General features: G+C 39.4%; 1 protein-coding gene across 10 annotated transcripts in view; it reads left to right on the top strand.

The window, feature by feature from the left end:
- Positions 1–23900, top strand: part of osbpl8 (oxysterol binding protein-like 8) — a 122501-nt gene that overhangs the window by 68457 nt on the left and 30144 nt on the right. For 8 of the 10 annotated variants that reach the window (XM_051954743.1, XM_051954809.1, XM_051954615.1 and 5 more), the window contains one exon: positions 1292–1462. In XM_051954743.1, coding sequence (XP_051810703.1) covers positions 1292–1462 — 171 coding nt within the window. Of the gene's footprint in view, positions 1–1291; positions 1463–14417; positions 14856–23900 lie in introns of those variants that run through there. The other 2 variants (XM_051954911.1, XM_051954783.1) reach the window with 2 other exon arrangements.

Raw genomic sequence — 23900 nt, 5'->3', positions numbered from 1 at the left:
CTTGGCACGATGACACAAAATACTTAAATTGTCCAGAGGGCATCAGACCGGAGATGCCAGATTTTTATCTAATCAAATTATGAAATGACTACAAAACCCGTATTTTATGTGTTATCTGCAATAGCTCACAGACATTTATAGAGCTCAGTTTCCACAAATCACACAACAAATCAGCTGCTGAACACACACTGCTGTCTGATAGGATAGGCAGAGGCTGACGTCACTGGATTATGATTAGGATTATATAGTATCTTTGTTACCACATGTATCTGTGTGTCTGCATGTCACTGCCATTCACCAACATTCATGCAGTATTTTGCTGTGTAACTTCAGGACACATCACAGTGCAGGATTGAGGAGCTCACTCATTCGCTGAGCTAAAAAGGCAACAATTTACGCTAGTGCCTTTTTAAGCTACAGTGAGTCCTAGCATACCACCTCAAGTTGTCAGAATGTAAGACAGCATAAATTGGTGGTACGACACATCCCACTGGAAAACAAGGACTGAGCCTACATGTTTAAAATTCCAGGATCACTGTCCTGTTCAAAATCTTATTGTGACAATATCCAGTTGGTCATAAATAAAGCACATTCATCTTTGAAGTGTAAGAGGTTGTGTTGCTAGAAGGGTATTTGAGTTGATCTGACAGCTGCAGAGGTCCAAAAGCATCAATTATTGAATGTGCAGTATGCATTGGTGTGCACTTTTTCAATCTGTATACTCGTTTATTTGAAAACTGTCAAAAAACGTTAAAGCACCTCTTAGCTCACTGTTGATGTTTCTGAACTGAGACAGATTTGTGTGTTATCTGGAGTGCTATTCAGAGTCACAGCGGGACAAAATCAGGGAGTGACTTGTTATCAAAGATAAAACTTGTTTTTCTGTTTCACACATTTATTTTGGTCCTCATCCAGAATGATCTCCCATCGCTAAGCAATAGCATGGCTGCTTGCTTCATTAGCACTGGATAAACAACCTGGACTGATAACAGACAAACATGCATACTCAGGTTATCAGCTCACACCAAACTGCTTTTTTCCAATCATAAGACCTGGATGAAAACAAATGTTATGTAAGTTATCAAAAAGAGGTTATGAAACAGAAGGCTGCACGTAGCAGATGCTCCACAAGAGGGCTGTAGATGTTGTCTGATGTGAAATAAGATGGCAACATGTCTGATCTGTCCTCTCATGTCTTCCCTCTTCATGTGCCACCTCCCCCGCTATATTCATCTACCTCTCTGTCCCTCTCTATCTCCCTTTCCCCGGTTCCCTTTCTCTCTGTGTGTAGCTGCCATAGTGTGCGGGGATGACACCGTGCTTCTGACCCCAGGCAGGATGAGCCAGCGCCAGGTGAAGGAGCGGGACAAGGAGAGGGACAAGGAGGCGGGCCTCCAGACACCCAACAGGGAACACGTCGCCACCCCCTCCACCCTGAGCCCGGGGGTCAGCTACAGCCATGGTAGGACGTGTTCTGTTGCTCTGTTTGGTTTTTTTTTTTCTTTAGTTTGTGGCGTTTTGCCTTTATCAGTGGATGGTACAGTAGGTGAAATGAGAAAAACAGGGATAAGACATGCAGCAAAGGTGCAGAAATCAACCCATACTTGTTAGTTATGTGGGGTTTTATTAACAGATCAAAAATGGCATTATGCAGCAGGATTCGTTAAGGTTTAATGGATTACTTGTACTACAAAATATGCTCACGACTTACAGGATTTGTACCGCTATATGGTATGTTGTCACAGCAGTAAAGAATTTTCCCATATAATAATTTAATCATATTTGCATTCCAGCATACACAGCATCCTCTGTAATTATTGGCACCCATGGTTAAGATGTGTTGAAAACCTTAAAATACATTCATTTTTTAATTTCAGAAGCATACTCTCACACTGAAAATTGTTGAAAAATGCATTATAGGAGAAGATTAGGTGCTGTTTTGTTGGCAAAAGGGGGTTGTACAAAGTACTAAAATCAGTGGTGCTAGTAATAATTGTGGCACACATGATTTAATGTAAAATAATTATTTCTTAATGTGTGATTTTTTTTTTTCCCCATGCACTTGAATTAAAGGTTGGATTTTCCTCTTTTTTTCCAGTGTGTTCCTATATTACTTAGAAAAAAAATGAATTTATTAGAAGCTAAAGAACACATCTTAACCAGGGGTGCCAATAATTATGGAGGGCGCTGTAATTCCGACTGAAATTGCACACAATGCAGGAAAAAACAAAGCATTGTGGTAGAAGCGACTACAAACTGACCAACAGTGGCCAGGGCCTTAAATTGCTTCTACTACAGAGAGATAAATAAAGGCCTTTATGTGAGACATGCCTGTCTTTCAAATATCTTCTTACCTTACAAGGCTTTGATTAAGTCACCCTGTGACCTTCAATGCTCCTTTTTGCCTTGCTGTTTATGCAAATGTACTACCGCCTCATTGTTTAGCTGTTGTCATGGTAACCAAAGAATAATATACATAAGTACAGAATAATGTACATTTTTCCATCACCTCTACTACTTATTAATAAACCCCTTTATTCCCTAATTTTCATCACATTGTGTTGTAGTTTTTCAAATATGCAAGTATTTTCTCATGAAATACACTGTCTGTGTGGTGTTTTAACTGTGCTGTATGACATGTCATGACCGAAATAAGAAGTGAACACTATGGTTGCACATTTCCACCTTGAATTACTGTGTGCTAATGACAGAGTCTCAAAAATACGGATTTATACGTCCAAAGTTTCAAAGTCTGGGGAACCAATCCTGTCAGTTTGCAGTGTGGGGCTTTCTGTGTCATTATTCTTCAGAATTGGTTTCCAGTTTGAACATGTATGACTGAATTACTGCAGTACTACAACTTACCATTGTATAGTGTAGAGTAGTTTCACAGTGTTTGAACAGAGTTGTGTATATATGTAATAGATATACGCACATATTATTATTTTTATAGGTTTGTTCACTAACGGGAGAGGGAATTTAAGTACATGAAGTAAATATTAACCCATTTATCCTCTTACAAATGGCAAGTTAAGCACATAGGTTAAAAAAATGCACTCTTGCTAACTTCAGCACATTGTCTAGTTTTGCTGCTGAAGCCTTTTTTGGACTGGTATGACCGGTAGCCTATAGTAATGTTAGCAATGCTGGCAATAATGGTGTGTGTGTGTGTGTGTGTGTGTGTGTGTGTGTGTGTGTGTGTGTGTGTGTGTGTGTGTGTGTGTGTGTGTGTGTGTGTGTGTGTGTGTGTGTGTGTGTGTGTGTGTGTGTGTGTGTGTGTGTGTGTGTGTGTGTGTGTGTGTGTGTGTGTGTGTGTGTGTGTGTGTGTGTGTTCCGTGAATTCTCTCTGTTTCTCTCTTGTGCTACTTTTACACTATATTTGAACATTTCCCATCATCTCATGCTGTACTCTCGACTCCCTGCTACTGTTTGGTCAAAAAGTACTTAGGATAGATGTAAAAGTCTGACAGCAAATCAAATCAGACTGAGAAGTTTCCTCTGACGGATTTGCCCTGTGATTAATTTTCTCTCAGATGATCAGATTTTTCTGATTCCCTGCACATTTTTTTGTGGAGAGACTTGTTCTATGCGATGAGTCTGAATGTGAAACTGCAGATCCTCTGCAGCAATTGTCCTGATGAGACACATGAATATTTATTGGTTGATGAATAATCAGGATGACTGTCTCAAACTGGATCAGTGCAGATGTAGCCATGTAGCCACTAAAATCCTACCTGCACTAAATGTACTACATGTTTAAAATGTAAACTCACCCTATCAAAGAGCTGCACTCTCTCTGTATGTGCCACTGAAGTTGAAACAGAGTCGCATACTGTCTACCTTGAGCCTCTTAACTCTTTTAATCCTCCTTCCTTTGTCTTGTTTTATTTTGGGCAGTGCATATTAACACAATGAAAAGGACTAGACGTTTACTGGCCCCAGGACAACTATGGCTGTTATGTTTAGTCTTTAACTTTCCCAGACCTGGTGGACAAACATTATCTCATACTCTGTGAGGAGTGGCTCTTGGCCTGTCTGTCTACTCATTCACAGCCATAAACCTGCAGGATAAGCTGCTTCTGTGATTCTCTGTTGCTGATTTTTTTATACATACATTGAACTCCCTCAGACATTCTCATATATAGATCCTAATTCCATGTTTGAAAATACCAGTTTGCTCATCATTTTTAGACGTTGTTCTTCAGAAAAGAGTCATTACTGTGGCTATATGGTTAGAAACCATCTCATTTTAATATATTAATGGTCACACTGAGGTTCACACAGAACAGAATAGGAGCAACTCAAAGAGAGGATTCATTACTGTGTAGATATAAGAGTAGATTTGGCCACAGTCTCACATCACTAGTCATGCAACATGAATCTTGTTCTTGTGTTGTAGCGCCCCCTTGTGGATTTGTGCTGTGATCAGTCATCTGCAAGGTTTTATCATTTTGTTTACACCTTTTCAGATAGGTCTTGTTGTATTCTTGTGAGTTTTTTTTAAAGATGGAAAGTAGACATTGGATTTTAGTTGAAGACTGTCAAACTATGGATGCCGGAAACATTTCTGTATCTCATGAAGGCAGGCATACATGCTGTAAATCAAGATACACAGTATTTAGCCCATAGCTACCCAGTATTTCTCAAGATGTTTTACTCCAGTTTCAGAGTTTAAGTCACAGTTAAGGGAACCAGAAAAGCAGTAAAGAAAGGCACATGTCATGTTTCTACTGCTATAAATCATTAATGCTTTAATCCTTGTAACCCTTGAGACTTTACATTTAATTAAAAAATATTCTGGGCAAATCTGCTTACATGCCACGTGCTGAAAAGCTGAGTTTAAAGGTCTCAATATATGCAACAACGGTAGCTGCTCTGACTTCCTTTTCCACATTTTTGATTTTGAAAGCAGCTCCCTACCAGCAGAGGGAGTAAGCATTGCAGAGAACTCAGTGACTGCCCCTCTGTGTTGTTCAACAACAAACACACTGTATGGCATATTTAATAGATGTGTTTCCTCTCAGGGATCACTTGAGTTTCATTTTCTTTGTTTCAGACTTGTGTGATTCATGTGTTAGTGCATATCAGCTCACCAGATCAACAGACCAACTGGAACAGCTATAGGAAAAGCTTGTGCTGCATCACAGCTTTATAGCTTTCAAATTTTTACCTATATCTGTATTCATATATATTGCCTTTTAACGTTATATTTGATGATTTCCTTTCGGGAAATAGTCCAACACAATATCCTGTCCAGTTGAATTATAGTAGATAATAATAACATCCTTGAAAATGCTGTAATTCCTTGACTGGTAGTTTCTTGAGGGTTAAGTAGCAGCAAACCTACAAGCATAAGTGGTTACTAATCTGTCAAATTAGCAAGTCATACGGCAGCATGTAAGCTTTCTTCGATCTCTCAACACCCTGCTGTCCATGGCAACTGATTTAACTTTAATTTTTACAGTATTTTGATTTTGCCGTTGGTCAGAGTGGTGACGCCGCGTGCTTTTATTTGTTTTTCCTGGCCGCTGCTGTATTTCCTTGTGTTAATTGTTGCACTGTATTTCTCTAAGAAGCACAGACGTTAGAGTCACGAGGTGGTGAGCTGCAGTGACATGACATTTCTGAAATGGAGATGAACACTGTAGGAGTTGTGTGAAAATTCACAGCTAAGGTGTGAAGATGGGTAGTTATTTTTAAAACGACGTTCCATAGCTCTGTGTGGTAATTGGTGCTGCACAGTAACTAACAATCACAAATTCATGGCAGTGATTCTCACAAGGTCTGTTGAAGCATAATCTCATTGATTGGCCTGCAGCACTGAAGAGCCTCACCTCTGACTAACCCACTTGATACATTTGCATATTCAGCAATCACTCTAAAAGGGCAGTGCTTGAAAATCCTTGTTTACATAAGAATTGACAATAATAATTAAATTTCAACCCTTTATCCTCTCAAGAACAGAACCTGATGAACAAATTTGCAGCAAAATAAATGATGATTTGAGTCTCAAGTGTGTCAGTTGTGAATCATGTTGTTAGCAGCCTCAATACTGCTGTTTATAATTGCCAGTTTGACAAAGTATAATACTTTTATTTTATTATTACTCAGCCAAGAAACAAGGCAGAGTTATGTGACAACCGCCATACGTTTGTTTGTCTGTGCGTCTGTGCGCATCATTACTGAAATATGGACTAACGGATTTAGATGAAATTTTCAGGGAAGGTCAGAAATGACACGAGGACCAAGTGATTAGATTTTGGCAGTGATGCAGCTTATAGTCTGGATCCATGGATTTGTTAAAGATTTCTGTATCATTGCGAGATAGTGGCACAGCGTCACTGTAACCATGGCAACAAGTGAACACTACGTCAGCTGCCTGCTGACATGATTGTGATTCTACTACAAATCAACTGCTGCAGACTTATGGGGACTTGTGCTTCGGAAATCGCACAACTGAGCAGCCTTGGCGGAGTGCTGCGGCCTCGGCGTGCTTTTCTTATTATTGTTATTTTTACTATTGGTGGTAGTAGTAGTAGTGTTATCGTCATTTGAGAGATAAAAACATCAGATGATAGAACAGGGTTTTTTTTTCTGAGACGATGAAGAGCGAGTTCTCCTTAAGGTGTGATATGCAATTTGAACATAAATGTAACATAATTATAGCAGCAAAGCAAACAACTACCGGGTATGTTAAGAAGTAGCAGACTGATGGTGCTCCATAGCAGTGAATATTGTCACTCTTGGTTTAGCTGCTGGTCTAACTGTGTGGATGTTAGTGCATCCAAATCTCTCTCTTTGAAACTGTTTGCCCTTTGCAGGTTTTAACAGAGGCCGAGAGTGATGTCCCACACCGCAGGGTAAACATGAACGTGCACCCAGTTTTCCTCAAATGCACTAAAATACCAAGAATTTTTCAAAAAGCATTTTATTTGTATTTTTTAAAAATCAAATTCATGTGCAACAACTATGATTTATTCAATGTATTTTTCAATGCTTGTGCTGGCAATTCTTACATGAAGTTTTTTCGTTGATAATGGAAGTGAAGGGAGGGTTAAGGTGTTGTCCAGGCATGTGGCGTTTAGTGGTTCTGAAAAGTCGTTCACTGAACCTTGAACATCTCAAAAACCTGTGACACAACTCTGACTGAGATGTTTTAAGTTTCAGCACAGAAACTGTGACTTTCTATAATTTTTTTATTATACATTTTCCACTTTTTTCTTGAACTGCGTCATCATGAAGTTTGAGTTTCTTGTAGTACATAGCACTTATTTAATACTCTGAATTTTGTCCGTCCTTAGTCATCATATAAAAAAACATCGACACCTGCCTCTACAGTTACATTGTTACTGCTTTTTTAAACATTTCTACTGAGATCAGTTGAACTTTAGTAGAGAACAGCAAAGCTGTTGGTTGTGCTTTATTTAGTACTTTATGATTCATACTGCTTTCATAATGTATTTGGAAAGTTGTTTGGATTATTTAGTTTAATCTGAGTTTTGTTGCATCACCACATACGCACAGACAAACTGTGTCTCTGGTCCGGTTGCCAAGTGAGCCGTCTTTTCTGTATGACTCACTGAGAACAAAAATAAACTCAGGAGGTTGCTTGACAAGACTTCTTCAATCAGCTTTGAAGCTAGTCTGCTTTTACTGCCATGTTTTGGCTCGTCTCCTTTCCAGGTAAACAGACAGTCTGCCTCTATTGAGCAGAGGGAAATGGGTGGGGAATGAGTGTCACACAGTGGGGGAGGGAGGGGTATAATAAAGAGGATAAGACCAGTGAGAGAACTGAGAAAGAGATTCAAAACAAAGAAATGAAGAAGAGATGGAAATACGGTATATACACTGGAGAGTAATTGCTGTAACAGAGAATAGGTTAAAACCAGTGAAGTGCAAGAGTGTGAGATCAGGTGGGGTCATCATGGATTTAGGCTCAGCTGCTGAGATTATATCCTGTCAGACGGGGTTAACAACATTGAGTGGGCTGGTCTTATCTGCGCCTTCAGCCATTGCCAATCCACTGTCCTTACTTCTGCCTCCGCACTCATCCAATGAGTGGCTGAGCCCTGGGAGGCCTGATCGCTAAGAGGGACAGGGTTTTACAGTGGAGATATGTACCACAGGTAACGACAAGGCTGTGGAAGCACAGGAAGACATGGAGGAAATCTCGGCTTCGGAGCCTGAGCTCTGCTCGGACAACCGGAGGCCTGTCTGGACTGACACCACTTGGGCGTAATGCAGGACTGATTTTAGCATGATTCAGGAGATTATACTGCTGTTAACACTTGACCTTGGGACACTTTAGGGAAGCAAGGTACAGTATTAAAACGTACCAGCTGTCAAGGTAGTGCTTGTTGGCGTAGCAGTGTAGCAACAGTGGCATTTTTAGTTTGTCTGTATCATGCTTTCATATGTGTGCGTTTCCTATGAGGTTGCTTTCATGAGGACAGAAGGAAGATCACACCAGCATAAAACAACTTTTGATCACCAAAGTTTTAGTGTGGAGTCAAACAAGGCCCTTGAGTTAAGCTTTCTGTATGTAAGGGGAGGAGTACAGAGGAAGATGCCTGTAGGCCAGTGTTTTTAAAAGGCTTCTTTGTTCCAAAGCTAATCCCAGGATTACAGGGTCTCCTTGTAGCCCTTATGTAAGACTATAGATGTTTGTCTGCTTGTGGCCTGCTGTCTGCAGTGTATGTATCACTTGCATTGTAAGGTATCAGCTGAATAGCCACTCACGGGTTACCGTGCTATCGTTGACTTATGAACAAGTATAGTGTTACTTTTGTGTGATTGTGATTACATGATCTACAAATCATTGTCCTCTGCTGATTGTAGCTTTTGTGCTCCTAATTGTGTTGCGATAAAAAAGTTTTATTGCTGATATATGCTAAAAACAGCAAAAAGGATCTACTTTGTTTTTGTACCATCACACGCTCTAGAGAAATCACATCTGTTAGACTAACTTACTTTCTATAATGACATGTCTGCTCTTTGTAAACAAGACGAGGAGTCTTAGTGACTCTTTGAGGCTGTATTTAGGGACAGCAGTGGTTTGAACTAAATGCCAACATGATCATGCTAACATGCTCAATGTGATGATATCCACTTGTAGACTATTTACTCACTTACCTTAGTTTATTAGCATGCTCTGTTATGCTAATTAGCACTAAACAATAAGTACAGCCGAAGCTGATGAAATCCATTAATTTTACAGGCATTGTGTCAGAAGACAAAGTATTGAATCTGTTGTCATGGTGATAGCACAAAAAGAAAACCTGACCACTTCATTTAACTTTGTTTTAATTTTGAGTTTTATGTTTAATATATTTGGAAGGTACAAAGGAAGATATTACAAAGCTCTGGCTACTTATGAAGAGACAAAGACATGGTTTTGTCTTTTCTGGCAGTGCATCTTCCAGTATCACCTGTGTGTTTGCTCTTCAGGTGATTGTGCATCATGCTGTGCTACTGCGGTATGTCACTGAAAAAGAAGTCTGTTGCCATTGCATACTTTTATACTCATCTTTGCTCTGTTAAAATCAATTAACATCATGTCACTGCAATTGCATCGTGACATAGAAGGAAAGAATTTTAACAAAATTAATCAAAAACTTTGTCTCTGCCAATACAAATCTGCATCTGTATTGGATTACTTTCCACTGGCCAGCTGTAGGTCCTAATCCTCCCCTGTACTGGTCTGTTCAGCAGAGCCACAACCCCTGTACCTGACACCAGCTCACCCGATACACATGAGACACAAAGTACTGGAGCAGGTAAAGGTGGTGCCTGAGTAATTCCATCCAACCAGTGGAGCCAGTAGAGCTAAAGAACGGCTCTCCAAACATTGTTCATATCAGTATGCCTAACTGGCTGTTGTGCGTGTCCCTGTTGCAGTAATGTGGCATAAAAGTTGCATATTTGTTGGTAGAGTGCATCAAAATATTTCACCCATGCCTGGTTTCAACAAATTGGAGGGCATATGAAGTATTTACCGGGGACTGCAAAGGAAAAAAAGAAGACCAAAAGCAGAAATGAAGAAATAATGGAACTGATCACAGACTGGATGTTTACATCATTGTAATGTCATGCTTGACTATTACTTGGCTCTATTTGGTAACTCAGTGAATATAGTGAGGAAAATCACTACTGATTAGCAAGAGTCAACTCTAACTTCACTGACAATAACTTGAAAAATGACCCAGATGATGACTATATTTAGAAAATGTTTCACAAGTTCCTCTAATATCATTGGACCAGCAGAAATGGGCATTTCCTCTGCAAGCAGGTTAATTAGGTCTGGGATCTGAATTATAAATGCAGAACATCTAATTACCTGTGTTAATTAAAGCACATTTGAATCAGACGGGTAGAGCTGCTGATTTATCTACTGTAGATTGATGTTACATCTGGCGTGGCTGTGTTACATCTGTTTTGGAAGGGATGGCACTGTTTACCTCTGCAAGGTCCTGGATGAAATGCCTCCATGGAGTGTTAGTCGTCAGAATTGGCAAATGGCCAGCAGAGTTAGACGTTTTTGGAAGGACTAAATTAACACAATAAATCGGGCAGTTCAATTAAAAGGAAGATGAAGTTGCGAGACGTCTGTGGACGGATCAACAGCAGACAATGTGCCACAGATTTGGTTTCAAAGATAAGGCCCAATGCCAAGTCTGTTCATTCTTGCCCAGATGAAGTAGCCACTTGCAGCGTCCTTGCGCTGGGTCAAGGCACACTATCTTTTAACTTTATATAAACTGTCCTGATGACTGTAATCTTCTTTCATGACCTTCAGTGCACCAGTGAGAGTTTATAAAAAACTGTGTGTGATGGATACAAGCAGAGTGGTGAAGAGCTGATTTTCTCAAAGGGAGTCCAATACCATCCAACTATATTGGCCTTTTTGAGCCACATTTATCCCAAAAACCCAGCTGCATTTGTACCGTTGAGGTAAGCAGTGTCCTTAGTGCGTCACAGGTTTCTGCCCACGAAGCAATTTACAGTCAGTGTCACCTGCTTGGTCACAGACAGTGCGTTTGGTTTCAGCACTATTAAAATGCATCTAGGAGAAGCACACGTTTCAGTGACCTGTTATTATCACACTGGAGCCGTTTTCATCAGATCGCATCTTTTTATGTGACTCTGAAGATCTCCAAGTGTGAATGCTGAAAGTAGCAAATAGGTCAACTTCTAGATTTATATATATTGCATTACATTTACATTTTGTTTGATCAACTTTCCCATTCTTTTAGTTATTTGTTGGTCTAAGTATCCTGTATTTTGAAGTAACTGGTTGTCCTGGTGTAAATCAGGGAGTAGCAGCTGGGTCCTTATTGCAATGGTGTGACAACGAGCTTCCTTCTGTCCTCAGTAGAGCTTCTGTTTTGTGCTGACTTGTGTGTGTGCAGTGTGATGACTTGTGTCTGCGTAGCAGTCACATTTTACAAGCTGTACGGATTAGCGTGGTTAGAAAGAAGAGGAAATGTATTTCGCTGCTATTAATATGGATATTCATGCCGAGTGCCAGCGTTTTTGTAGGCCATTAATCCTACAACCTCTTCAGAGCCATTCAGAAATAAAAATGTGTTCTTAAAGGAGCCTGAGCCACAGTTCCTACATGGACTTCAAAGACACTCTTCCACCATCACTGCTAACTAGCTGCTATTATAACCTAAAGTATGTTGAAAGATGTCATCAGCAAAAGAGATCATTGCTTTGCTGATTGTTGTTTGTAAAGGTTTTGATAACTGGGGCTGAGTATTGTTTGTAATTTAACAATTCTGATTCTGCTTGTCGATTCCATTCTTTAACAGTTCCTAATTCCAACTTTTGAGGTTGACCGGGTTCGGATTAGTTCAGCACTAAAATCTTTACATAAATGTATTAGTGATGAGGTCCTAATGATATGCAGGAGGCATTCGTCTGAATTGAGTAATTTTACTTCAATACCATAGCGCATTTCCTGATTATGATCAAGCCATTTGGGTTCTGTAAAGCGTCTTGAGACAATCTGAATTATAATTGCTGCTATATAATTAAAATTTAATTGAACTGAATTATACTTGCATACAATATGTACCATTCAATTATAAACAGTCTAGTTGCATGTCTCCTTTAAGGAAGGTGGTCATGTACACTTGTGAGTTTACTGTGGGAATTGTTGGGCAGAATAGTTACTAAAACTCTCTGTTGCTATTGATGCAATGTTAATACAGTCTAATGCCTTTTTCACACAATTGTGTGAAACACTGCTTCCCACGGGTAAATGTCGTCAGCAGATACATTTTGATCAAGTAATCAGAACCTTGGTTTCTTTAATGTTTTGAGTCTTCCTTTTACTTGTTGATCCTAACAAAAGCAGAATCTAATCTTGTCCTTGTAAAATGTGTTAGAGCATTTGCTGAATTTAGTTGATTGTTGTAAGATAATCATACAATTTGTGTTCACCAACTAATCAAGCAACTTAGCATTTTAACTGAGAATAATGTACAAACAAATGTATTAGGAGAGGTGATGACACACAGGCTTACAGCTCACATGAGTAATGGTGCAGACAGACAGTGGTAGTAACCAGTACACTGTTTTTCTGAAACTAGCACAATTGATATTTGTTTTGGAACCAATAAGCAGAATCGAAGTTAAACTTTCTTTTAATAAAAGCAGTACTCAATGCCCTACCCTATAAATGACCAGTTTCATTTTAGATCCATATTTGTAGGACTTTTTTACCTTAGCAACAAAAGTCATTTCACAAAATGCCCAAGTAGCCATTTCGACACCAAATCTTCCTGGAAGCTGTTCAGGAGCATAATTGTACCAACTAAGAAACCTTATGAACATGGACAAGAAGCTATTGTAGTGCAGGGAAAATATGCTAATTTTAGCACTAACAAATTCATACATATGACATCTGGCTAAACTCCATCTGCTGATTAAAACAATGTCATCCAACCAACATATCCACTGAATGGACCCTGTGGTCAGATAGTTTGTTCATTTGCGGCTTTTAACCCTCCTGTTGTCTTCATTTATGGACTCCAAAAAAATATTGTTTCCTTGTCTGAAAGAAATCCAAAAATTCAGCAAAAAAATTCCTCAAATTTATGAAAATTTACAAAATTTTCAGGGAGAAAATTCTAATGAGTCCTTAAAAATTTCCCTTAAAAATTTGACTTTTAAAAAATCCCCCAAATTTGGTAAGAAAAATTTTTAATATTTTTTTAAAAATTGTAAAAAATCTTCCAAAAATGGATAAAAATATCGAAAGTGATTACACATATATATCAGTAAAACTTGTAATATTTTCTTTAAGAACATTCACAGAAAAATCAACCAAAATCCAGCAAAATTCGCTGGATTTTGCTTGATTTTTTTGTGAATGTTCTTAAAACCATTTTTAATGCTTCATTTTTCCACCAAAAAATGTTTAAAAATTCCCCAAAAATGTTGAGAATGTGGACATCAGAAGTTTCACTGTGAAAATATATTTTTTCCCCCACATTTTCAAGCTTTAAACCGGGTCACTTTGACCCGCAGGACAACACGAGGGTTAAAGTCAAGAATGACATTGAACATCAGATTTAAGAAAGTCGTCACTGAACTAAATAGCAACTATGTAATATATTTGTTTCTGGAGTGAAGCCAAGCTCAATATAAAGTCAATTTTATGGTTAGATTTCATACTCTACACCTTTAATGATGGCTTCAGGTTACTTTTGGTAGAACTGGCAGCTTTGGCTTTTCACTCCCAGTGGACCAGCTGCTGTCACGCTAGCTAGCAGCCGTGATGCTGTGAGTTGGGCAGCTCAAACAACAGCCACGCCGTACGCTACCTGGCTGGGTTAGCCACGAACCTTAAAGGCAGGAATATCAGTAACAGCTTGAGCTTCACATTAGTCATCTGTGGTCTGTGGCTTATACAAGTCTGCTCTGACGTTTGCTGTGGTTGTGTCACACACATTTTTGTAGGTGAAAATTTAGAATTTTCCACAGTGTGGTTTTCAAATTACATAGCTGCTATAAAAGAGGGAAAAAGACAGTTATCTCAGACAATCCCTCCCTGTGTCTTTTTCTATCATCTGCTGATGTCAGAGGATTTAATAGTGAGACTAAATTCAGCTGGAGCAATATTTAGAAAAAAAACAACAAGCATCATAGATGTCAGAGACACGCCACACTTGTGACTAATCCATAGAAATACGGTTGAAAAGCAGTGAAGTGGCCCTTTGAATCCAAAATAATGAATTAAAAATGTAGCAAGAGATTGAGCTGATGTGAAAGATGAGATGTGGAGCATTAGAGCTATTTTCAAGCTAAGATGCAGCTCCCCTACCCTTCCGGAGGAGAGGGAGTAGGAGGGGCTCAGCTTATTCGTTATTAAGTACTTACAGGCTGCTGCTGCTGCTGCTGCTTTCATACACACTCAGAGAGCAGAGAGGGAGAGAGTGTGTGAGAGAGCAGTCGGCTGAAGGAGGCGTAGAGGAAAGCAGCATACTGCACTAGTTCAGTGTCTGCTATCTGAGCCACTCTGTGTGTGTTTGTGTTTTTGTGTGTGTGGTTGATTTACTCGCTCGCACACTAGCTGCCTGGGACGGAGCGGACCGTTTCCCCAAACCGCTCGACCTTCCACCCTTCCATTTTCCTTACCGTTCCCCCAGCCCTCCCTCCATCCCTCCCACCCACGGAGGGAGCTCCCGCCGGCCTCATGATGAAGGAGGAGGGCCTGCTGAGTCGTCGCCGTTTCTCCACGTGCGGCGGGACAGCATCACTTCGACCTCCACACCCGGACGGACGCAAACTCATCCGCAATGCCTCCTTCGGGGGCTATAACGAGCTCTCACCCATCTCGTTGCCAGGTGGGTGCATGACGGCGGGGAGTCTCCTGCCTTTGGAAGGGCTGCAGACCCAGTTTTAGACCTTTTTAGTTTTACGTCATGCTCGACTAGTAGCTCTAAAAGTGATGTGGAGGTACTGTGTCACAAATACAGCAGTTCTTCAGAAAGAAACTGAATATTTAGTGAATCTTTGTGACCAGTTTGAGCTTGTTTGGACTCACCTGATTAGGGGCTGTACGTTCTCTTTTGGAGAATGGGTGCAGTCTGGGATTGTGTGAGGTTTCTCAGTATGACTACCACATTTTACCACCTTGACCTGCCTGTAACAAGAAGCACATTGTTCTTGTCAGCAGAAAGAAAGCTGAAAGAAAAACCATCTGAATGCATCACTTGTACGAACGCATGTGAGGGTCAACATGTTTTTCTGGATGTATGTTTATGAATTTGGTGTAAGGCATGTGTGCTTGAAATGAAGTTTTGTCTGTCAGAGAAGTGTTTGCTGCTGTTTCTACCCGTTTACACTTGAAAACAGGGTGAAAACCCTTAAAGAAATGGGGATAAATGGTACACACTTGCAGGGTTTTTTTTTTTTTTTTTGCATTTTAGGCATTCATAGTGTTGGATGTGTAGTATTTTTTCACAATAAGTTGACAGAAGCTACTAAGCAAACTCGGGAAATGCATTCAAATGCTGCCTTTTTTTCCCCTCACACCTGCACATGTAACCAATCCCTACATGGAGTGGGGGTAAAATCAGTTCAGGAACATTGCAGTAATTGTCTACAGGAATGTATTAATCTTTTCAAAATCATCCCAGTGTCGCATCGTATTTAAACACTAAAGGAAGACTGCATTTCAATCCCTCCAAAAACTCTACATGTTAACTTAGTAAATGATTGTGGGTGGCTGTTTCACATTTTCTACATTTGTTTCCAAAATACTGACATCAGGATTTGTTGAAAATTCAGGATTTGTCAATTATAAAACACCAGAAGAAATCAGTCTTCCTTATAAAGTGGTGAGATTTTGTCAAAAACATGGTGTAGTACGTTTCTCCAGAAGAGTCGCTGTCTATTAATTGAAAATCAATAGATATTGAAAGTCTATTGATTCACCATCTGACAGATCCTTATACTTTAGTCGTTCCTGACATTAAAATCTAAGTAAATAACTTTACATTAATAACCTTAAGTTAACCAGTGATCACTAGTGGCATTATGGAGCTATATTTACACATGTGGGTCCTAGTTTTGTTGTTGACCTTCCAGTAAAGACAATGAAGAAGACTACAAGTTGGCAAACTTGGATGTAAATATTTGAATTGGATTTGATTTGTTTCAAAAAGTATTTACAGGCATTTTATGTAGAAGAAAAAAGCCGCAGATTTCAGAAAGGTTTCAAGGGATATGTCTGTCTCAGTATTCAGAACGCTTTTATTTGTTCACCTCACTACGAACAATAAAGAAGCAATCAATGTTTATTTATATATATATATATATATATATATAATGCTATAATATAAACAATAAACGCAACAATGCCTCACGGAGAAGCTTTTTTTTTCCGAGCTCTGGTTATTTTTATTACTCTCACAATCTGAATTATTTTAAGCTCATACATCCACAATCTGCTGTGGAATATGTCATTAGATCCGTATATTTTGAGTACACACTGGGTACCTCCCTTTTGTGTTTTCCTTTACATAAATGAGTGCAGAAAAGGCACAAATTGCTGCATGAATATTTACCAGAATGTAGGAAATTAAGTGTTTAATCCCTTCCTGCCGTAGAGTAGCTTAGATGTAAGTACAACTCTGCATGTGCAGATTTCTCCCCCTCTCTCCACTCAGCCTTCTGTGTTTTTAAGGCTATCGTTAGCATAATTCAAGATAGAAATGCTCAGCCCAGGCACTGACCATTTATTTCATTCAGTACGTTCTTCCAGGGTATTAAAAGCACTACATGGACATGTTAACGAGGTATAAAGCTAGGTTTTCACCACAGGAGGTCTTTAACGACACAATTATTTCAGCTTTAAGTTTTTTGAAGCAGGCTGAATATATATCGTCTCATTGCAGTGTAAGTTCAGGCAGTATGTGCTACTTTTTTGCTTTGTCATAGCTGTGAGATGTCTCTTAATGACTTCTTACTTCAAGGACTCTTTCTACTTTGCCCTCTGTTTTAGAACCGGACAGGTTGTGAAGTTCAAATAAACTCTCTCTAGTGATGCGGTTTCTAATGTCATTGAGGATATTCCTATGAGTGGCTTTGTAACGGTAAACAAAGTAAGTACAGGCTGGTGCACACTGCTGATGCACGGCTCAGGCCTCACCTCAGCTGGTTTGGATTTACACAGGTTCTAATGATACCTCTATGAGAGTGCACTGATAATCCTCATTTTTAGGACACTTAATCCCACAGAACATTTAGGATTAAATCAGTTTAGTGCTCATTTATAAAATCGCTGCCTGTGTGATCTTCCTGTTGTTCGTCCTGCTGAGGAGGACACAAACCTGGAGGCAGACAGTTGGCCTCCACCAGAGCTTTCAGAGAGTGGATATCCTCTGTTCCACCTTCGTAGATGACCGTTTTTATTAATCAGGGAAAGGCGGACTGTTTTTCAGCAACGCACTGCTGCACTTCTGATGCAGCAGACTTTCACAACCTGGTACAACTCAGTCCTCTGCGGTTCGCCAGTGTGCAGCTCAGTCAGTTCTGTGCTTACAGCCATCTTAATAGCAATTGTTGAGATGACAGTGTTCGCAATCGTATTTCTCTCCTCAGGCCCTTACCTTATCTGGGGATTTGGTCTGGTGACCTTTTGACCATGAGCCCACTTCTTTCTCTTGTAAACTAGCATCTCCTCCAGCTATACACATATCTCAAGACATTGTCTGAGTCACGGTGTATTTCTCACATTTGAGTCCCAGCCCCGGCTCCATTCATCCTTATTTTAGTGATTCTGCTAAGAGGAGCTGCTGGAAACAGCTGCCGCAGGCAGGTTGTAATAACTCACTTTCTTTGCTTTGTTTTTTTTTTGCATTCTCTTGATTAATCTATGCCCCTGTTGGTTATGTTTTTTTTCACCTACATATCCTCCACATGTCTGCTGTCATGACTCGTTGAATTGTTGCATAGAAGGCGCTCACAGATGGCTGATGACTCCGTTTTTGTTAGAATGCTGTGAAATGTATGCTGGTCGTTGCTGTCAGATGGCAAATTGTCTCTTGCCTTTTTGCTTCCTGTAGTGATTGAGGCCGGATACTTTGTAAGAAATGTCATTATCAGTGCAGACACAGTGTTTTACCAATACTTTCAGAAACACTGATTTCTTTTCTTTAACAAAAAAACAGAAGAGCTCCGTTATTACTTGTAAATCTCTGAAGGTATGGATCGAACAAGACTGGTTTTGATTTCAGCCTCTCAAATGTGAAAATTTGCTCACTTCACTTTGTCTTCCATTGTATTTAAATGTTAGTCAGACTCAAACTATACAGCACTAAAATAGTGGTCAACAAATTATCACTTGACTTTTTTTTTTATGTAGCTGCCACTGTCTGTTGTCTATACTCTGGTGTAATGTCCTAACCAAAGCACTGGCTGATTGGAACAGATTGGTGTTGGCTTCACATCACTGATTGGTTACAGGCCTTGAGTAATAGCCTATTATTACTGGAGAACTAATGTTGAAAAGTTTTCTTTTAATTAGATCGATGTTAAGCATTAATAAAAAAACAAACAAAAACAAAAAAGGCACTTCAACTAAGTTCTGTGTTGAAGTTTCTATTAATTACAATTTTAACACATAATTATTAAAGATTAGTTATTCATCTCCTTGATTGCTAATAATTTGTTTGAGCCCTGAAAAAAGCATATTAAAGAGGAGTTATTTTCTGCGATTCTGCCTTTTTTTAATGTATTTTTTGCTGTTTTATTTTCATGTTGGCCAGACAAGTCATTGATTAATTTAGAAACACTGGCAGGTTAACTGATCATGAAAACATTTCCCTAAAACTCTTAAATCAAATGTGATATACTTAAAGTCTTAAAGTAGATGTGAAAATGTGAGCAAGCATTTTATACCAAATTCTGTTACACAGCTAGACTGCTCACCCCATAAAATTATGATTTCTAACCATTTTGATGAACAAATAAGCATTGTAGCGTACATTTCTCATTTTAAACCAAGAATGAAAAAACTTGCTTGTTACAGCCTCTTTGATCTTTAGGATTACGTTTCCTGTTTTATAGTAACAAACTAATTATCATTGGGACCTTTGGTTACTCAGAACACAAGGTCAGGTGAACACAGAAACAATCAAATGATCGAATATAATCAGTATTGGAAAACAGTCGGTAACTACAGGGCCTTTCAAATGCTGCACCACTCTGTTTTCTAGTTTGCTCTTGACTTTTAGCTTTTACCCATCAAAATTTTCATGAATCTGGTGGGGTTTTTATTTATTTTTCTGATACCATTGTCTTAGCAAATCGTTGTTGTTCAACCTTCCCAAACCCTTCTCTTAAATTTCTGAAGACAGTGCATTACGTCATTACCATCAGTCTTTACCAGCAGCCAATGATATCCCAATATCTGACAGCACACATGAACTCAGACCAAGTGAAATAAAAATAAATCACCGCCACCAAGCAGTAGCCATGGCAGCACAACTGACCCGATGCTCCCTCTGCCATCCAAGACACATCCCGTTTGAAACATCACCACTTCCAAAAAATTATATGCTTTTGTCTTGATGAGCTGTCTGTGTGGAGACAGAATAAATCCACTCAGTGTGGATTGATCCGCTTCATCTCAGTAGTTGTGTTATTTTGTGCAATACGCTTTCAGGCTCCATAAAAAGCAGGTTTTTGAAGGCCAGGAGCGAGGTCTGGAGATTAAAATGAAACCTGGGCTCAGCTGTGCACATTTCAATGATACCCATCGCGACGGCCTTTTCTGTGACATTGTATTGTTCATGTGGGAATTGACAGGCTAATATCAAGCACAATATAAGGGAACACACCCTGCCATATGGTCTGAGTACTTGGAGCTGTGCTGTTTACTCTTGTTTCTCCTCTAGGCAGGGACTGACTGAAAGTGAAATTGGTTTGGAGGTTGAAAATGGGACCTTTGTGAAACTAATAAGAGAGTGGAAAAAGCCTTACTCTGGTGGTATAATTAGATGGAATTGCTGCTCATCCTGAGGTCAGCATGACTTGGCATAGTGCATGTTAGAACATTCAGTTGAGTCTCAAACCTTTAAAGAAGATAAAGATGTTTTTTTAATTAGTAAAAGGAGACTGTGCATTGCTGTTGCAAATACTTTTTGCAATTACGTTCATGGTTCTTGAAGATCTCTCCAAGATTTCAAAAGATAACTGTAGTGTCAGTGTCCCACGTTGGTAGAATAAAATGTTGGCTCACTGTCAAACATGGTATACAGTTAATTATTCCGCCAAGTCACATAACAAAGTTATGTGACGATCTGCACATGTTTGTCCACAGTGATGCAGCTTATAGTCTGGATCCATGGATTTGTGAAATATTTCTGTATCATTGCTAGATAGCAGCACATCGTCCCTGTAACTATGACAACAAGTGAACGCTACATCAGCTGCCTGCTGACGATCACATGATTGTGATCATACTACAAATCCACCACTGCGGTTTTATCTGGACTTATCCATCGGAAATGATACAACTGAGCAGCCTTGGCGGAGTGCTGCGTTCTTTGAGTGCTTTTCTTGTTTTAGTAAAAAATCTACAGCGCCCTCGCAAATGACCAAAAATTTAATTTCAGTAAAGTGATTAATGTAGCAGTGGCTCCATATAGACAGAAGGAAATACAGACTGTTGACAAATTAAATAGCAAACCGTCATAAAGTGTCTTGACAAGGTGTTGGGTCACACGTGCCAAGCATAACTTAGAATAAAAGTGATCATTCAGAACAACTTTGTATGTACAGTGATCCGTCACTAAATGGTGGACTGCTGTCTGGATCCAAACCCAGATGCCGTCTTAGACTGAACCGGACCTGTAATCAGTAAATTTTAAAGGGATTTTAAATTTGACAGGTTACTTCTGTTTTACCAGCACAGCGTTTCCAGTGTTTACAGCGTTGGTTTTCAGGTCAGGAAACACACAGTACAATTGCGTACGAGTTCAGACATCCCACGTGACGCTACTCAGCCAATGAAGTCTCTGCATTGCAGCCAGTCACTGTAAGGGTCCTTTAATTTGTCACCTGTCTGTATCTATTACTGAATTTATAAATTACTGAATTTCCCTTTGGGGATGAATAAAGTGATTCTATTCTATTCTGTATGCCTATGATACCTGACAGATGTGTCCTCGCATATTATGTAAGAATAATAAAATTCAATTTAGGCTACTGATTAGGCAAAAACTTGAAGTAAAAACTAAATTGTGCAGTTTGTTGTATCCCCTTAGTGGATTAGCCGTCAATCAGTTTTCATGACTGATGCAAACATATGCAGAAATGTTAGAGATGCTGTTGCAGTTTCCCTCAGTCGCAAACACCCAGGCAATTTGCTTTCTAAAATTGAGGAGTAGCTGGGCTCAGTTTGTTGTTCTCAGTTCTCAGCTCACCTGTTGCCATGGCAGCCTCCATATTTCCAACAAAATACAGCCGAATGATTAATGTTGTATGTTGCTTTTGAGCAGTTTAAAGAATTATAGAAAGCAGATGATTTAATTTTGTGGATTAGTCTGATTTTGTGCAAGTATGATCTTTAAATGAAGCTGATTTGAATGAATGTGATTGAATCTGCGGCCGTTGTAGGACTCCGAGGTGCCTGCAGTGAGAATCAGCTGCTTCTGGTGGGAGAGGCAGCTTCAGTGTTGCATTAAACATGACCAGGATGCGAAGAATTGATTTCAGGGTTGAGGCAGTGAATGTCAACAATACCACAACTGCAGATGATCAGATCATGTGCATCAGTTGAAGTTTTCATGTTGGGACTGATATTTGTGTACGCAGTGACTGTTGTACTTACTTTGTTTACCGTTACAAAGCCACTCATAGGAATATCCTCAATGACATTAGAAACCGCATCACTAGAGAGAGTTTATTTTCTGAAAACTTGCTGCTTTTAAAGCAAAAAAACTGAGCTGAATGTTTTATTCGTATTTTCCCCCCGACTTTCTTCTCTGTTATGATGTCTGATGCGTATTGTGCTTCCTGTGATGTAGTAAGGGAGATTATAAATGTGCAAAGGCTTTCAGTCTCTTCCTTTCTCAGTCTCTTTGCTGTTCTGTCCTTTCACTCTCTGTGTCTCTCTTTCTCTCTCCGGTCTGTGATCTTTGATGCAGTGTGAGATCATTGCGGCGCCTGTTTTTTAAAAGGCAAATGCCTCAGTCAGTCTGCAGTGGGGCGTGAGTCTTCTACAACTCCAGCCACAGACGCAAACACACAAACCCTTATGTTCATTTACACACTTCAAGGGCAAGATCTGGTGAATTTCTACACACATTGTCATTAAGGTTAAACATACTAGTGTGGAAAATATATTTTTTTACCTTTGCATTTGTTTAAATGTTCACTGTGTCCCACAATCAAATTTTTGATACTTTTTACTTGTCAAGTGTTTGTATTCTGTTCATTTTGAAGCTCTTACCAAGTAGTTTACTTGGTTTACAATAGCAATGGTCATATAAGCTCTGGATGGGGTCTTTCCTATAGACTGTTTACATAAACCCATCATTATTTGTCGTTACTCACTGGTTTGTGAACTGCTGTTTTGATGCCTCAACCATTCAATCCTCACCACCTTGACACCTGATGTAACCAGTAAAGGGTGAATCTGCCAGAGAGCTCAAGGACATCTCACACACAGCAGTATTACAGCGACCTGTCAAGCACAAGATAGCTTTCCCCGAAAGCATAATCTGCTTCATTGTTCATTTTCCTCTAAATGGAAACATCATTTACAAAATGAGCGTCATGCTGTATGGAAGGAGATCTGAAACTGCCCATTAAGACCATAACCTCATTAGGAAAATGTTGAGTGAGGCAATAAATCAAGTGAGAAGTATGGTCGTTTCCTCAAAGGCTTTTATACATTCAGACTTCTATAGCAGCCAGAGGAGGCGCCCCCTGCTGGCTGTTTGAAAGAAAACAGTGGCACTTCTAGAGTTGGAGGCTGGTAGAATATTTAACATGCTGTCTATGGTCTTTCCTCTTGTTGCCACACACTTTTGAAATCGATCATTTTAATGGCTTGCATTAAATATCTTTTTTATGGTGGTCCTTTTAAGTCAGTGTGGCAGAGCTCCAACTACTTTTTGGACTGTCTTACAAAAAGACAACTCCATTTTCCCAGCGGTTATGGGACACCTCACTTATAATGGATAGATAAGAGGCAATATAATAGATGATTATAAATTAATGGAAGTAAGCAGCATCAACGTCAGGGCTCATTAGTCTCCCAATGCTAAAACCTTGTTGTGGAAAGAATAAAGACACCAAAGGTATTGATTTTAGATTATTGTATTTGCAGATGGGGATAGCAGGTCTCTGCCTGGGAGACTGAACGCTGACCTTTGTCAGCCCCAGTGGCATCTCTCAACAGTGTTTCCATTATTTATGTGACAGGGTAACAAGAACCAAAGCTGTTTTCCAGCTAATCTTTGCTTTTTAACTCCTCAAAGCATAAAATTTAAAGGAATCTATATAGAAGTAGTTTGCAACACTCTCTTGGTAAGTGTGTAAATGTGTATTCATATATTAAAGCAGATGCATTTAACAGTTTACACAGCTATCTTATCTGCCTGTTAAGTCATGCTATGCCAGCTTCATTTGGGTGAAAAATTCATTTTGAACAACGAAATGTACACCAACACTTGGGAATCATCATATTTCTGTCTGAAACACACACCACTAATGCTTTCTTTTACCTTGAGTCTCTGTCATTGTCCTCAGGAGTAGCTTATCAAAATTTCACTGCAGCCCTCTCATGCAAAGCCCTCTTGTTAGCCAAAGTATTGTTAACATTCAGTATAATCCAGAAATTTAACAGAGAGGTTCATGTGGGCTAATGCGTATTA

This window comes from Acanthochromis polyacanthus, chromosome 1 (genome assembly GCF_021347895.1).
Source record: "Acanthochromis polyacanthus isolate Apoly-LR-REF ecotype Palm Island chromosome 1, KAUST_Apoly_ChrSc, whole genome shotgun sequence".
NCBI lineage: Eukaryota > Metazoa > Chordata > Actinopteri > Pomacentridae > Acanthochromis > Acanthochromis polyacanthus.
This window is presented reverse-complemented; position numbering and strand designations above follow the sequence as displayed.